The sequence below is a fragment of the Oncorhynchus gorbuscha genome, unplaced genomic scaffold, assembly GCF_021184085.1.
Source record: "Oncorhynchus gorbuscha isolate QuinsamMale2020 ecotype Even-year unplaced genomic scaffold, OgorEven_v1.0 Un_scaffold_1486, whole genome shotgun sequence".
In the NCBI taxonomy this organism is placed as follows: domain Eukaryota; kingdom Metazoa; phylum Chordata; class Actinopteri; order Salmoniformes; family Salmonidae; genus Oncorhynchus; species Oncorhynchus gorbuscha.
The window spans coordinates 81676-97500 of record NW_025746251.1 but is presented as its reverse complement, the minus strand read 5'-3'; the positions used below and the strand labels follow the sequence as shown (position 1 = coordinate 97500).

The following is a 15825-nucleotide window of genomic DNA, read 5'->3' as shown; positions in this document are numbered from 1 at the left end:
TCTATAGGAGACATTTATCAGATCATAAATTGGTCCAATGCTTGACCTGAGACGTGGCTCTATAGGAGACATTTATCAGATCATAAATTGGTCCAATCCTTGACCTGAGACGTGGCTCTATAGGAGACATTTCTTAGTTCATAAATTGGTCCAATGCTTGACCTGAGACGTGGCTCTATAGGAGACATTTATCAGATCATAAATTGGTCCAATCCTTGACCTGAGACGTGGCTCTATAGGAGACATTTATCAGATCATAAATTGGTCCAATGCTTGACCTGAGACGTGGCTCTATAGGAGACATTTATCAGATCATAAATTGGTCCAATGCTTGACCTGAGACGTGGCTCTATAGGAGACATTTATCAGATCATAAATTGGTCCAATGCTTGACCTGAGACGTGGCTCTATAGGAGACATTTATCAGATCATAAATTGGTCCAATCCTTGACCTGAGACGTGGCTCTATAGGAGACATTTCTTAGTTCATAAATTGGTCCAATGCTTGACCTGAGACGTGGCTCTATAGGAGACATTTATCAGATCATAAATTGGTCCAATGCTTGACCTGAGAAGTGGCTCTATAGGAGACATTTATCAGATCATAAATTGGTCCAATGCTTGACCTGAGACGTGGCTCTATAGGAGACATTTATCAGATCATAAATTGGTCCAATGCTTGACCTGAGACGTGGCTCTATAGGAGACATTTATCAGATCATAAATTGGTCCAATCCTTGACTTGAGACATGGCTCTATAGGAGTCTATAGCCTTGTCCCAGGTCAAGTCAGAATCATGCTGATCATACGTAATATATAATAACCTCCATGACTGCATAAATTACACTCTATTTGTGAGTTTGACAAAAAACATTTATTCAAACCCATGTGTATATAATTTGCATGCTCTAAATAATAGCACATCTTCACTTGAAGGCTCATCTAGGGCTGTATCCAGTCTAGGAGGACAGTATCCCATCATCTAGGGCTGTATCCAGTCTAGGAGGACAGTATCCCATCATCTAGGGCTGTATCCAGTCTAGGAGGACAGTATCCCATCATCTAGGGCTGTATCCAGTCTAGGAGGACAGTATCCCATCATCTAGGGCTGTATCCAGTCTAGGAGGACAGTATCCCATCATCTAGGGCTGTATCCAGTCTAGGAGGACAGTATCCCATCATCTAGGGCTGTGTCCTGTCTAGGAGGACAGTATCCCATCATCTAGGGCTGTATCCAGTCTAGGAGGACAGTATCCCATCATCTAGGGCTGTATCCAGTCTAGGAGGACAGTATCCCATCATCTAGGGCTGTATCCAGTCTAGGAGGACAGTATACCATCATCTAGGGCTGTATCCAGTCTAGGAGGACAGTATCCCATCATCTAGGGCTGTATCCAGTCTAGGAGGACAGTATCCCATCATCTAGGGCTGTATCCAGTCTAGGAGGACAGTATCCCATCATCTAGGGCTGTATCCAGTCTAGGAGGACAGTATCCCATCATCTAGGGCTGTATCCAGTCTAGGAGGACAGTATCCCATCATCTAGGGCTGTATCCAGTCTAGGAGGACAGTATCCCATCATCTAGGGCTGTATCCAGTCTAGGAGGACAGTATCCCATCATCTAGGGCTGTATCCAGTCTAGGAGGACAGTATACCATCATCTAGGGCTGTATCCAGTCTAGGAGGACAGTATCCCATCATCTAGGGCTGTATCCAGTCTAGGAGGACAGTATCCCATCATCTAGGGCTGTATCCAGTCTAGGAGGACAGTATCCCATCATCTAGGGCTGTGTCCAGTCTAGGAGGACAGTATCCCATCATCTAGGGCTGTATCCAGTCTAGGAGGACAGTATCCCATCATCTAGGGCTGTATCCAGTCTAGGAGGACAGAATCCCATCATCTAGGGCTGTATCCAGTCTAGGAGGACAGGACAGTATACCATCATCTAGGGCTGTATCCAGTCTAGGAGGACATCATCTAGGGCTGTATCCAGTCTAGGAGGACAGGACAGTATCCATCATCTAGGGCTGTATCCAGTCTAGGAGGACAGTATCCCATCATCTAGGGCTGTATCCAGTCTAGGAGGACAGTATCCCATCATCTAGGGCTGTATCCAGTCTAGGAGGACAGTATCCCATCATCTAGGGCTGTATCCAGTCTAGGAGGACAGTATCCCATCATCTAGGGCTGTATCCAGTCTAGGAGGACAGAATCCCATCATCTAGGGCTGTATCCAGTCTAGGAGGACAGGACAGTATACCATCATCTAGGGCTGTATCCAGTCTAGGAGGACAGTATCCCATCTAGGGCTGTGTCCTGTCTAGGAGGACAGTATCCCATCATCTAGGGCTGTGTCCTGTCTAGGAGGACAGGACAGTATACCATCATCTAGGGCTGTATCCAGTCTAGGAGGACAGTATCCCATCATCTAGGGCTGTATCCAGTCTAGGAGGACAGGACAGTATACCATCATCTAGGGCTGTATCCAGTCTAGGAGGACAGTATCCCATCATCTAGGGCTGTATCCAGTCTAGGAGGACAGTATCCCATCATCTAGGGCTGTATCCAGTCTAGGAGGACAGTATCCCATCATCTAGGGCTGTATCCAGTCTAGGAGGACAGTATCCCATCATCTAGGGCTGTATCCAGTCTAGGAGGACAGAATCCCATCATCTAGGGCTGTATCCAGTCTAGGAGGACAGGACAGTATACCATCATCTAGGGCTGTATCCAGTCTAGGAGGACAGTATCCCATCATCTAGGGCTGTGTCCTGTCTAGGAGGACAGTATCCCATCATCTAGGGCTGTGTCCTGTCTAGGAGGACAGTATCCCATCATCTAGGGCTGTGTCCAGTCTAGGAGGACAGTATCCCATCATCTAGGGCTGTATCCAGTCTAGGAGGACAGAATCCCATCATCTAGGGCTGTATCCAGTCTAGGAGGACAGGACAGTATACCATCATCTAGGGCTGTATCCAGTCTAGGAGGACAGTATCCCATCATCTAGGGCTGTGTCCTGTCTAGGAGGACAGTATCCCATCATCTAGGGCTGTGTCCTGTCTAGGAGGACAGTATCCCATCATCTAGGGCTGTATCCTGTCTAGGAGGACAGTATACCATCTACTAGGGCTGTATCCAGTCTAGGAGGACAGTATCCCATCATCTAGGGCTGTATCCAGTCTAGGAGGACAGTATCCCATCATCTAGGGCTGTATCCAGTCTAGGAGGACAGTATCCCATCATCTAGGGCTGTATCCAGTCTAGGAGGACAGAATCCCATCATCTAGGGCTGTATCCAGTCTAGGAGGACAGGACAGTATACCATCATCTAGGGCTGTGTCCTGTCTAGGAGGACAGTATCCCATCATCTAGGGCTGTGTCCAGTCTAGGAGGACAGTATCCCATCATCTAGGGCTGTGTCCAGTCTAGGAGGACAGTATACCATCATCTAGGGCTGTATCCAGTCTAGGAGGACAGAATCCCATCATCTAGGGCTGTGTCCTGTCTAGGAGGACAGTATCCCATCATCTAGGGCTGTATCCAGTCTAGGAGGACAGAATCCCATCATCTAGGGCTGTATCCAGTCTAGGAGGACAGTATCCCATCATCTAGGGCTGTATCCAGTCTAGGAGGACAGTATCCCATCATCTAGGGCTGTGTCCTGTCTAGGAGGACAGTATCCCATCATCTAGGGCTGTGTCCTGTCTAGGAGGACAGTATACCATCATCTAGGGCTGTGTCCAGTCTAGGAGGACAGGACAGTATACCATCATCTAGGGCTGTGTCCTGTCTAGGAGGACAGTATCCCATCATCTAGGGCTGTGTCCAGTCTAGGAGGACAGTATACCATCATCTAGGGCTGTGTCCAGTCTAGGAGGGCAGTATCCCATCATCTAGGGCTGTATCCAGTCTAGGAGGACAGGACAGTATCCCATCATCTAGGGCTGTGTCCAGTCTAGGAGGACAGTATCCCATCATCTAGGGTTGTATCCAGTCTAGGAGGACAGTATATCATCATCTAGGGCTGTGTCCAGTCTAGGAGGACAGGACAGTATACCATCATCTAGGGCTGTATCCAGTCTAGGAGGACAGTATACCATCTACTAGGGCTGTATCCAGTCTAGGAGGACAGTATACCATCTACTAGGGCTGTATCCAGTCTAGGAGGACAGGACAGTATGCCATCTACTAGGGCTGTGTCCTGTCTAGGAGGACAGTATACCATCATCTAGGGTTGTGTCCTGTCTAGGAGGACAGTATACCATCATCTAGGGTTGTGTCCTGTCTAGGAGGACAGTATACCATCATCTAGGGCTGTATCCAGTCTAGGAGGACAGTATACCATCATCTAGGGCTGTGTCCAGTCTAGGAGGACAGTATACCATCATCTAGGGCTGTGTCCTGTCTAGGAGGACAGTATACCATCATCTAGGGCTGTATCCAGTCTAGGAGGACAGTATACCATCTACTAGGGCTGTGTCCTGTCTAGGAGGACAGTATACCATCATCTAGGGCTGTGTCCTGTCTAGGAGGACAGTATACCATCATCTAGGGCTGTATCCTGTCTATGAGGATGGAATACAGCATATGATTTTGACATATTTTCAGGATTAATGACAAAATGGCAAAAGATAATTGTCTTACTTCAAAGGTAAAAGACAATTGCCAGAATTTACGGGCCTGTATTGCGGACCCCATTGCCTGACAATGTGTACCTGAAACTCAAATCTAATGATATAATCTTTGATATTAACATTATCTTTCACCGAGTGAAGCCAAACCTGCACAGAAATAGACAGACTTCAACCCTTTTAGAAGGTTAGAAGAAACATTTAAATTATTATCACAACTGCTGATACACAGTGTAAAAAAGTTCAGGCTTAATTAACGACAGTATTTGTTTTACATTGATTATAAAGTAAACACAGAGGTGAGGACAGACGGGTTGAGAATGGACACCATCTGTCTGTTCTTCCGGAACCCAGTTGGGGGAGACACAGCTCTAAGAATAGAGGATGCTGTTGTACAGAAGGCTTCAACTCCACCTTGTTTAATTACATGTGGAGATACGTATCACTGATCATTAAAGTAAGAATAGATTATTTCAAAGTAATATTGTTAATTTTTCACTTACCCTCGATCTGATCACTGAAAAAATAACAACAGTATACAGTTAACATCAATAGGCTCATTTAACTTAGGGTTATAAGTCCAACGGCTCTCTTCAGTAATAGAAATCACCATTCCTACCTGCATTAACTAAAACTTTAATGTCACCACCAATAAACCTCATGTCTATTCTGTTTCACTCCAACTGCAATGATTTACTAACAAGATACTCAGTGGTCAGGTTGTAAATGTCTCAGTCCCCAATGATAGCACCAAAACGTAATACATTTAGTTAGTTGTAAATTATTTGGTAGCTAATGAGCCTAACAAGGAAAGTAAATCCTCAATCATAAAATAAATGAAATTAATAAAAATAAAAAGGAATAAAATGAATGATAAAATGTGAATACTTACACTTCCTCGGTGTCAGACATGGTGACAGTGGATTTACACCTGGAAGAAAAGAAGGAACGTTTCTTTATTTAAATGTGTTGTTTTATTGTAGGATGTTTTCCCCCCTTTCATCTGAAGGAGAATACCTGGGTAATACAAGGGAAGGGGGGGGATACCTGGGTAATACAAGGGAAGGAAAGGGGGGATACCTGGGTAATACAAGGAAAGGAAAGGGGGATACCTGGGTAACACAAGGGAAGGAAAGGGGGGATACCTGGGTAACACAAGGGAAGGAAAGGGGGATACCTGGGTAATACAAGGGAAGGAAAGGTGGGATACCTGGGTAATACAAGGGAAGGAAAGGTGGGATACCTGGGTAATACAAGGGAAGGAAAGGGGGGATACCTGGGTAATACAAGGGAAGGAAAGGGGGGATACCTGGGTAATACAAGGGAAGGAAAGGTGGGATACCTGGGTAATACAAGGGAAGGAAAGGGGGATACCTGGGTAATACAAGGGAAGGAAAGGTGGGATACCTGGGTAATACAAGGGAAGGAAAGGGGGATACCTGGGTAATACAAGGGAAGGAAAGGGGGATACCTGGGTAATACAAGGGAAGGAAAGGTGGGATACCTGGGTAATACAAGGAAAGGAAAGGTGGGATACCTGGGTAATACAAGGGAAGGAAAGGGGGGATACCTGGGTAATACAAGGAAAAGAAAAGGGGGGATACCTGGGTAATACAAGGGAAGGAAAGGGGGATACCTGGGTAATACAAGGGAAGGAAATGGGGATACCTGGGTAACACAAGGGAAGGAAAGGGGGATACCTGGGTAATACAAGGGAAGGAAAGGGGGATACCTGGGTAATACAAGGGAAGGAAAGGTGGGATACCTGGGTAATACAAGGGAAGGAAAGGGGGATACCTGGGTAATACAAGGGAAGGAAAGGGGGGATACCTGGGTAATACAAGGAAAAGGAAAGGGGGATTCCTGGGTAATACAAGGGAAGGAAAGGGGGATACCTGGGTAATACAAGGAAAAGGAAAGAGGGGGATACCTGGGTAATACAAGGAAAAGGAAAGGGGGGGATACCTGGGTAATACAAGGAAAAGGAGAGGGGGATACCTGGGTAATACAAGGAAAAAGGAAAGGGGGATACCTGGGTAATACAAGGGAAGGAAAGGGGGATACCTGGGTAATACAAGGAAAAGAAAAGGGGGAATACCTGGGTAATACAAGGGAAGGAAAGGGGGATACCTGGGTAATACAAGGGAAGGAAAGGGGGATACCTGGGTAATACAAGGAAAAGGAAAGGGGGATACCTGGGTAATACAAGGGAAGGAAAGGGGGATACCTGGGTAATACAAGGGAAGGAAAGGGGGATACCTGGGTAATACAAGGGAAGGAAAGGGGGGATACCTGGGTAATACAAGGGAAGGAAAGGGGGGTACCTGGGTAATACAAGGGAAGGAAACGGGGGATACCTGGGTAATACAAGGAAAGGAAAGGGGGATACCTGGGTAATCAAGGGAAGGAAAGGGGGATACCTGGGTAACACAAGGGAAGGAAAGGGGGATACCTGGGTAATCAAGGGAAGGAAAGGGGGATACCTGGGGAAAGGGGGATAAACACAAGGGAAGGAAAGGGGGATACCTGGGTAATCAAGGGAAGGAAAGGGGGATACCTGGGTAATACAAGGGAAGGAAAGGGGGATACCTGGGTAATACAAGGGAAGGAAAGGGGGATACCTGGGTAATACAAGGGAAGGAAAGGTGGGATACCTGGGTAATACAAGGGAAGGAAAGGGGGATACCTGGGTAATACAAGGGAAGGAAAGGTGGGATACCTGGGTAATACAAGGGAAGGAAAGGGGGATACCTGGGTAATACAAGGGAAGGAAAGGGGGATACCTGGGGAAAGGGGGATAATACAGGGAAGGAAAGGTGGGATACCTGGGTAATCAAGGGAAGGAAAGGGGGATACCTGGGTAATACAAGGAAAGGAAAGGTGGGATACCTGGGTAATACAAGGGAAGGAAAGGGGGATACCTGGGTAATACAAGGAAAAGAAAAGGGGGATACCTGGGTAATACAAGGGAAGGAAAGGGGGATACCTGGGTAATACAAGGGAAGGAAATGGGGATACCTGGGTAACACAAGGGAAGGAAAGGGGGATACCTGGGTAATACAAGGGAAGGAAAGGGGGATACCTGGGTAATACAAGGGAAGGAAAGGGGGATACCTGGGTAATACAAGGGAAGGAAAGGGGGATACCTGGGTAATACAAGGGAAGGAAAGGGGGATACCTGGGTAATACAAGGAAAAGGAAAGGGGGATACCTGGGTAATACAAGGAAAAGGAAAGGGGGGATACCTGGGTAATACAAGGAAAAAGGAAAGGGGGATACCTGGGTAATACAAGGGAAGGAAAGGGGGATACCTGGGTAATACAAGGAAAAGAAAAGGGGGAATACCTGGGTAATACAAGGGAAGGAAAGGGGGATACCTGGGTAATACAAGGGAAGGAAATGGGGGATACCTGGGTAATACAAGGAAAAGGAAAGGGGGATACCTGGGTAATACAAGGGAAGGAAAGGGGGATACCTGGGTAATACAAGGGAAGGAAAGCGGGGATACCTGGGTAATACAAGGGAAGGAAAGGGGGATACCTGGGTAATACAAGGGAAGGAAAGGGGGGTACCTGGATAATACAAGGGAAGGAAACGGGGGATACCTCAGTCCACATAGCTCCCAAATCAGTAATACAAGGGAAGGAAAGGGGGATACCTGGGTAATACAAGGGAAGGAAAGGGGGGATACCTGGGTAATACAAGGGAAGGAAAGGGGGATACCTGGGTAATACAAGGAAAGGGGGGATACCTGGTCAGTTGGAAAGGGGATACCTAGTCAGTTGGAAAGGGGGATACCTGGTCAGTTGGAAAGGGGATACCTAGTCAGTTGGAAAGGGTGATACCTGGTCAGTTGGAAAGGGGATACCTGGTCAGTTGGAAAGGGGGATACCTAGTCAGTTGGGAAGGGGATACCTGGTCAGTTGGAAAGGGGAACACCTGGTCAGTTGGAAAGGGGATACCTGGTTAGTTGGAAAGCGGGATACCTGGTCAGTTGTAAAGGGGGATACCTGGTCAGTTGGAAAGGGGGATACCTGGTCAGTTGGAAAGGGGGATACCTGGTCAGTTGTAAAGGGGATACCTAGTCAGTTGGAAAGGGGGATACCTGGTCAGTTGGAAAGGGGGATACCTGGTCAGTTGGAAAGGGGGATACCTAGTCAGTTGGAAAGGGGGATACCTGGTCAGTTGGAAAGGGGGATACCTGGTCAGTTGGAAAGGGGGATACCTGGTCAGTTGGAAAGGGGATACCTGGTCAGTTGTCCAACTGAATGTATTCAACTGAAATGTGTCTTCCTCATTTAACCCCTCTGAATCAGAGAGGTGCAGGGAAGGGGGGTTAGCTAGTCAGTTGGAAAGGGGGATACCTGGTCAGTTGGAAAGGGGATACCTGGTCAGTTGGAAAGGGGGATACCTGGTCAGTTGGAAAGGGGGATACCTGGTCAGTTGTCCAACTGAATGTATTCAACTGAAATGTGTCTTCCTCATTTAACCCCTCTGAATCAGAGAGGTGCGGGGAAGGGGGGATTAGCTAGTCAGTTTAACCCAACCCCTCTGAATCAGAGAGGTGCGGGGAAGGGGGGATTAGCTAGTCAGTTTAACCCAACCCCACTGAATCAGAGAGGTGCGGGGAAGGGGGGTTAGCTAGTCGTGTTTAACCCAACCCCTCTGAATCAGAGAGGTGCGGGGAAGGGGGGGGTTAGCTAGTCAGTTTAACCCAACCCCTCTGAATCAGAGAGGTGCGGGGAAGGGGGGGGGTTAGCTAGTCAGTTTAACCCAACCCCTCTGAATCAGAGAGGTGCGGGGAAGGGGGGTTAGCTAGTCAGTTTAACCCAACCCCTCTGAATCAGAGAGGTGCGGGGAAGGGGGGTTAGCTAGTCAGTTTAACCCAACCCCTCTGAATCAGAGAGGTGCGGGGAAGGGGGGTTAGCTAGTCAGTTTAACCCAACCCCTCTGAATCAGAGAGGTGCGGGGAAGGGGGGTTAGCTAGTCAGTTTAACCCCTCTGAATCAGAGAGGTGCGGGGAAGGGGGGTTAGCTAGTCAGTTTAACCCAACCCCTCTGAATCAGAGAGGTGCGGGGAAGGGGGGTTAGCTAGTCAGTTTAACCCAACCCCTCTGAATCAGAGAGGTACGGGGAAGGGGGCTGCCTTAACCCACACACTGCTGAGGTAAATTTTATCCTCTTCATTCACATCCTTCCAACATCTTTTGACATCATTTGTAGGTTAAAACTTTCCCAAGGTGCACTGAAAGGACATCTTAGTGTCATGTAGTACACACAACTAGCTAACACTTCTCCTCGTCCTCATTCAGGTCTCTGAAGCCCTCGGCTGTACAGGACGTGGAAGAACTCTCATTTCTAATCCTTTCGGATATATATAAAGTGTCCTAAGAGGGTTCTTTCACACCTAGTGGTCCAAGACAGCTGCAGATGTCCTTCAGGCTTAGTCCTTTAGGATCTTATTACCCAGACTCAGCTGAGACCTTCTCTGTCCACATAGCTCCCAAATCCACCCTCTCCTCTTCTCCATATCTGGGCATCGTGGTCATTCATCACAACAAAGAAGGAATAAGTGATGATGGTAAGGAGAAGTCTGAGGATCCTTCCTGATTGGCTGGGTTTGACAAGACCATTCGGTTGACCCTTTGTGGTTCGTTTGGTTGTGATATTAAAGACTGGTTGACGATGACGACGAGCCTCTACCAGACTAACACTAAAACTATATAAAAACATTTGGTTGAAAATCTATCCTATTTTTTTTGTGTATTTGTATTTGTATGTGTGTGTGTGTGTGTGTGTGTGTGTGTGTGTGTGTGTGTGTGTGTGTGTGTGTGTGTGTGTGTGTGTGTGTGTGTGTGTGTGTGTGTGTGTGTGTGTGTGTGTGTCCATTTGAAGATTTCCTTGGGTTTGTGCCCCATGGACCTCCCGGTCGAGGCCGTCTGCGACAGAGCTTGGGCTCGAACCCAGGGTCTCTGGCGGCACAGCCTTAGACCACTACGCCACCCGGGAGGCCCCAAGGAATGTAACCTTTGACCCATAACCCTCAGTCTAGAACACTCAGAGCAGCTGTATCTCCGTAGCTGTTTGAACCTGATAGAAAAAACTGTACTGCTCTGTAGCAATGGTGACCTGTCTAAACGGACTATCGCCAGTGTTAGTCTACACCTGTTGTTCTGTAGCACTCACATCTGGAACCATGAAATGCTTTGAAAAGGGCTTTTTGCTTGGCTCACGTCAACATCATCATCCCAGAGACCCCTGGACCCACTCTAATTCCCCCCCAAACAGATCCACAGACGACTCGATCTCCATTGGCCTCCACACTGCCTTCTTCCATCTGAACAACAGGAACACATATGTGAGAACGCTGTTCATTGACTGCAGATCAACGTTCAACGCCGTAGTGTCCTCCGAGCTCATCACACTAAGCTAAGGACTCACTTCTTGATGGGCCGCCCCGCCCCTCCCACCCTCAACTTGGGAGCCCATCAGGGATGCGTGCTTAGTCCCCTCCTTTACTCCCTCTTCACCCACAACTGCGTTGTTCATTAAGTTTGATGACACAACGGTGGTAGGCCTGATCACCGATGACGATGAGACAGCCTTTAGGGAGGAGGTGAGTGACCTGGTAGTGTTTCAGGACAACAGCCTCTCCCTCAACGTCAGCAAGGCAAAGTAGCTGATCGTGGACTGTAGAAAAACGGAGGGCCAAGCCACGCCCCCATCCACATCGACGGGACTGTAGTGGAACGGGTTGAAAGCTACAAGTTCCTCTGTGTACACGTCACTAAGCATCATGGTCCCCACACACCAACACAGTCGTTAAGAGGACACGACAACGCCTCTTCCCCCTCAGGAGGCTGAAATGATTTGTCATGGACCCTCAGGTCCTCAAAATGTTCCACAGCTGCACCATTGAGAGCATCCTGACTAGCTGCATCACCGCCTGGTGCGGCAACTGCTTGGCATCCGACCGTAAGGCGCTACAGACGGAGGTACGTTCGGCCCAGTACATCACTGGGGTCGAGCATCCTGCCATCCAGGACCTCTATACCAGACGTCAGAGAACGGCCCTAAAAATGGTCAAAGACTCCTGCCACCCAGGTCATAGACTGTTCTCTCTGCCATAAGACTGCCAACTAGTTAGTTAAATAGTTACCTGGACTGTCTGCATTGACCCTTTTTGCACTAACACTTTTGACTAATCAAATACGCCGCTGTTATTGTTTATTATCTATCCTGTTGCCTAGTTACTTTACCCCTACCTATACAGTATGCACAACATCTACCTCCATTACCTCTTACCCCTGCACATTGACTTGGTACTGTTACCCAGTGTATATAGCCAAGTTATCCTTACTCATTTAGTATTTATTCTTTGTGTTATTATTTTTCTATTTTTCCCTCTCTACGTTGTTGGGAAGGGCCCGTCAGTAAGCATTTCACTGTTAGTCTACACCTGTTGTTCCTCTCTACGTTGTTGGGAAGGGCCCGTCAGTAAGCATTTCACTGTTAGTCTACACCTGTTGTTCCTCTCTACGTTGTTGGGAAGGGCCCGTCAGTAAGCATTTCACTGTTAGTCTACACCTGTTGTTCCTCTCTACGTTGTTGGGAAGGGCCCGTCAGTAAGCATTTCACTGTTAGTCTACACCTGTTGTTCCTCTCTACGTTGTTGGGGGTCCGTCAGTAAGCATTTCAGAAGGGCCCGTCAGTAAGCATTTCACTGTTAGTCTACACCTGTTGTTCCTCTCTACGTTGTTGGGAAGGGTCCGTCAGTAAGCATTTCACTGTTAGTCTACACCTGTTGTTCCTCTCTACGTTGTTGGGAAGGGCCCGTCAGTAAGCATTTCACTGTTAGTCTACACCTGTTGTTTCTCTCTACGTTGTTGGGAAGGGCCCGTCAGTAAGCATTTCACTGTTAGTCTACACCTGTTGTTCCTCTCTACGTTGTTGGGAAGGGCCCGTCAGTAAGCATTTCACTGTTAGTCTACACCTGTTGTTCCTCTCTACGTTGTTGGGAAGGGCCCGTCAGTAAGCATTTCACTGTTAGTCTACACCTGTTGTTCCTCTCTACGTTGTTGGGAAGGGCCCGTCAGTAAGCATTTCACTGTTAGTCTACACCTGTTGTTCCTCTCTACGTTGTTGGGAAGGGCCCGTCAGTAAGCATTTCACTGTTAGTCTACACCTGTTGTTTCTCTCTACGTTAGGAAGGGCCCGTCAGTAAGCATTTCACTGTTAGTCTACACCTGTTGGGAAGGGCCCGTCAGTAAGCATTTCACTGTTAGTCTACACCTGTTGTTCCTCTCTACGTTGTTGGGAAGGGCCCGTCAGTAAGCATTTCACTGTTAGTCTACACCTGTTGTTCCTCTCTACGTTGTTGGGAAGGGCCCGTCAGTAAGCATTTCACTGTTAGTCTACACCTGTTGTTCCTCTCTACGTTGTTGGGAAGGGCCCGTCAGTAAGCATTTCACTGTTAGTCTACACCTGTTGTTCCTCTCTACGTTGTTGGGAAGGGCCCGTCAGTAAGCATTTCACTGTTAGTCTACACCTGTTGTTCCTCTCTACGTTGTTGGGAAGGGCCCGTCAGTAAGCATTTCACTGTTAGTCTACACCTGTTGTTCCTCTCTACGTTGTTGGGAAGGGCCCGTCAGTAAGCATTTCACTGTTAGTCTACACCTGTTGTTCCTCTCTACGTTGTTGGGAAGGGCCCGTCAGTAAGCATTTCACTGTTAGTTCTACAAGGGCCCGTCAGTAAGCATTTCACTGTTAGTCTACACCTGTTGTTCCTCTCTACGTTGTTGGGAAGGGCCCGTCAGTAAGCATTTCACTGTTAGTCTACACCTGTTGTTCCTCTCTACGTTGTTGGGAAGGGCCCGTCAGTAAGCATTTCACTGTTAGTCTACACCTGTTGTTCCTCTCTACGTTGTTGGGAAGGGCCCGTCAGTAAGCATTTCACTGTTAGTCTACACCTGTTGTTTCTCTCTACGTTGTTGGGAAGGGCCCGTCAGTAAGCATTTCACTGTTAGTCTACACCTGTTGTTCCTCTCTACGTTGTTGGGAAGGGCCCGTCAGTAAGCATTTCACTGTTAGTCTACACCTGTTGTTCCTCTCTACGTTGTTGGGAAGGGCCCATCAGTAAGCATTTCACTGTTAGTCTACACCTGTTGTTCCTCTCTACGTTGTTGGGAAGGGCCCAGTAAGCATTTCACTGTTAGTCTACACCTGTTGTTCCTCTCTACGTTGTTGGGAAGGGCCCGTCAGTAAGCATTTCACTGTTAGTCTACACCTGTTGTTCCTCTCTACGTTGTTGGGAAGGGCCCATCAGCATTTCACTGTTAGTCTACACCTGTTGTTTCTCTCTACGTTGTTGGGAAGGGCCCATCAGCATTTCACTGTTAGTCTACACCTGTTGTTTCTCTCTACGTTGTTGGGAAGGGCCCATTAGCATTTCACTGTTAGTCTACACCTGTTTACAAACCAGGTGACAAAAACATTTTGATTTGATTTAGCATCCAAGGATTGTCCACCAAAGTGTTCAATTACAGAAAACAGTCATAAAAACACCTTAAGATTTCAACAACTATTGTATTGACCTATCTGTATCTAGAAAGCATTGACTCAATCTATTTTCTCTTTTCCTCGGTCAATTTAAACCATTTAAAGTTGTCTAATGATATGCTACCAAACTTTCCAAACAGAAGAAACTGAACTATTTCAGTGTTTCAGACTGTTTTACAGTGCTGCACGTAGACTTAGAGAGTAAATGTTTTGCAATTGTGAGACGTGTCCCACAGTCCAACATCCGGGCTCAGATGCCCCCAGCAGTCTGGCTGGAGCAGCTTAGATTACAACCAGCAGTTAGTACCAGTTCTATATGTTAGTAGGATATAGATTATCCTATGGTAAATCTACTGTGACAGTAGGAGAGACCACTTCCTCTTCCTAGACTCCAGTTCTATATGTTAGTAGGATATAGATTATCCTATAGTAAATCTACTGTGACAGTAGGAGAGACCACTTCCTCTTCCTAGACTCCAGTTCTATACGTTAGTAGGATATAGATTCTCCTATGGTAAATCTACTGTGACAGTAGGAGAGACCACTTCCTCTTCCTAGACTCCAGTTCTATATGTTAGTAGGATATAGATTCTCCTATGGTAAATCTACTGTGACAGTAGGAGAGACTGCTTCTTCTTCCTAGACTCCAGTTCTATATGTTAGTAGGATATAGATTCTCCTATGGTAAATCTACTGTGACAGTAGGAGAGACCATTTCTCTTCTTCCTAGACTCCAGTTCTATACGTTAGTAGGATATAGATTCTCCTATGGTAAATCTACTGTGACAGTAGGAGAGACCACTTCCTCTTCCTAGACTCCAGTTCTATACGTTAGTAGGATATAGATTCTCCTATGGTAAATCTACTGTGACAGTAGGAGAGACCACTTCCTCTTCCTAGACTCCAGTTCTATATGTTAGTAGGATATAGATTCTCCTATGGTAAATCTACTGTGACAGTAGGAGAGACTGCTTCTTCTTCCTGGACTCGTAAATCAATGTCTCTTTATCCATCTCTGTCTGTCGCTCTGTATCAGTGGCACGTACCTGCCCAGGAATATTAACAAACCCTCTATAATAAACACAGGAATCAATCACTCTTAAACGGTTAAATGTGGTGTTTCATCAACCCTTTGTCTTTCTATCTATCTTTCTTTCTTACCTCAGAAAAGTTGAAAGAAGTGAGACTCCTTGGCGATGGATGGGGAGACTGGCTGTAACTCTTCTCATCAAATAAGTCCTTGTGTTATAGTGATATTTGATCTTGTCAAGCTGCTCATTGGCTGGGGTCTGACAGTGTGAGGTAGGGGAGTCGAGGGGGGGCCTGCGGCATCTTAACACCCTCAATAAGGAGATGGACGAAGGTGGGGAGTTGGGGGGGGGGGGGTAAGGAGGGATAAGAGAAGGAGTGGGGTTCTGGTTGTGGAAACAAGCAGCTGAGATGCTATATTTATATCTATATTTGTCGTGAGCAGCAGCAGAACTGATAGTGTGAGTAATGGGGATCCCAGTGGGCAGAACCTGCTGGAGTCTGGAGGGTTATTCATCAGTGGCTTGGAACGCAGACAATGTCCCCCTGTGTGTTCTACCAGCAGGAATACACAGTCAGTCAGTCTGTCAGTCAGTCTGTCAGTCA

The 15825-nt window shown here is 47.1% G+C and overlaps 1 protein-coding gene across 15 annotated transcripts in view; it reads right to left on the bottom strand.

The window, feature by feature from the left end:
- LOC124023037 (troponin T, fast skeletal muscle isoforms-like) overlaps positions 1-15508 on the bottom strand; it is a 47064-nt gene extending 31556 nt beyond the window's left edge. For all 15 annotated transcript variants that reach the window (XM_046337614.1, XM_046337620.1, XM_046337619.1 and 12 more), the window contains exons 1-3: positions 15352-15508; positions 5526-5564; positions 5137-5150 (exon numbers count right to left, since the gene is read on the bottom strand). In XM_046337614.1, the coding sequence (XP_046193570.1) occupies positions 5137-5150; positions 5526-5564; positions 15352-15419 (121 nt within the window). In that variant the 5' untranslated portion in view covers positions 15420-15508. The remainder of the gene's footprint in view (positions 1-5136; positions 5151-5525; positions 5565-15351) is intronic.
- Between the last annotated feature and the right edge of the window lie 317 nt (positions 15509-15825).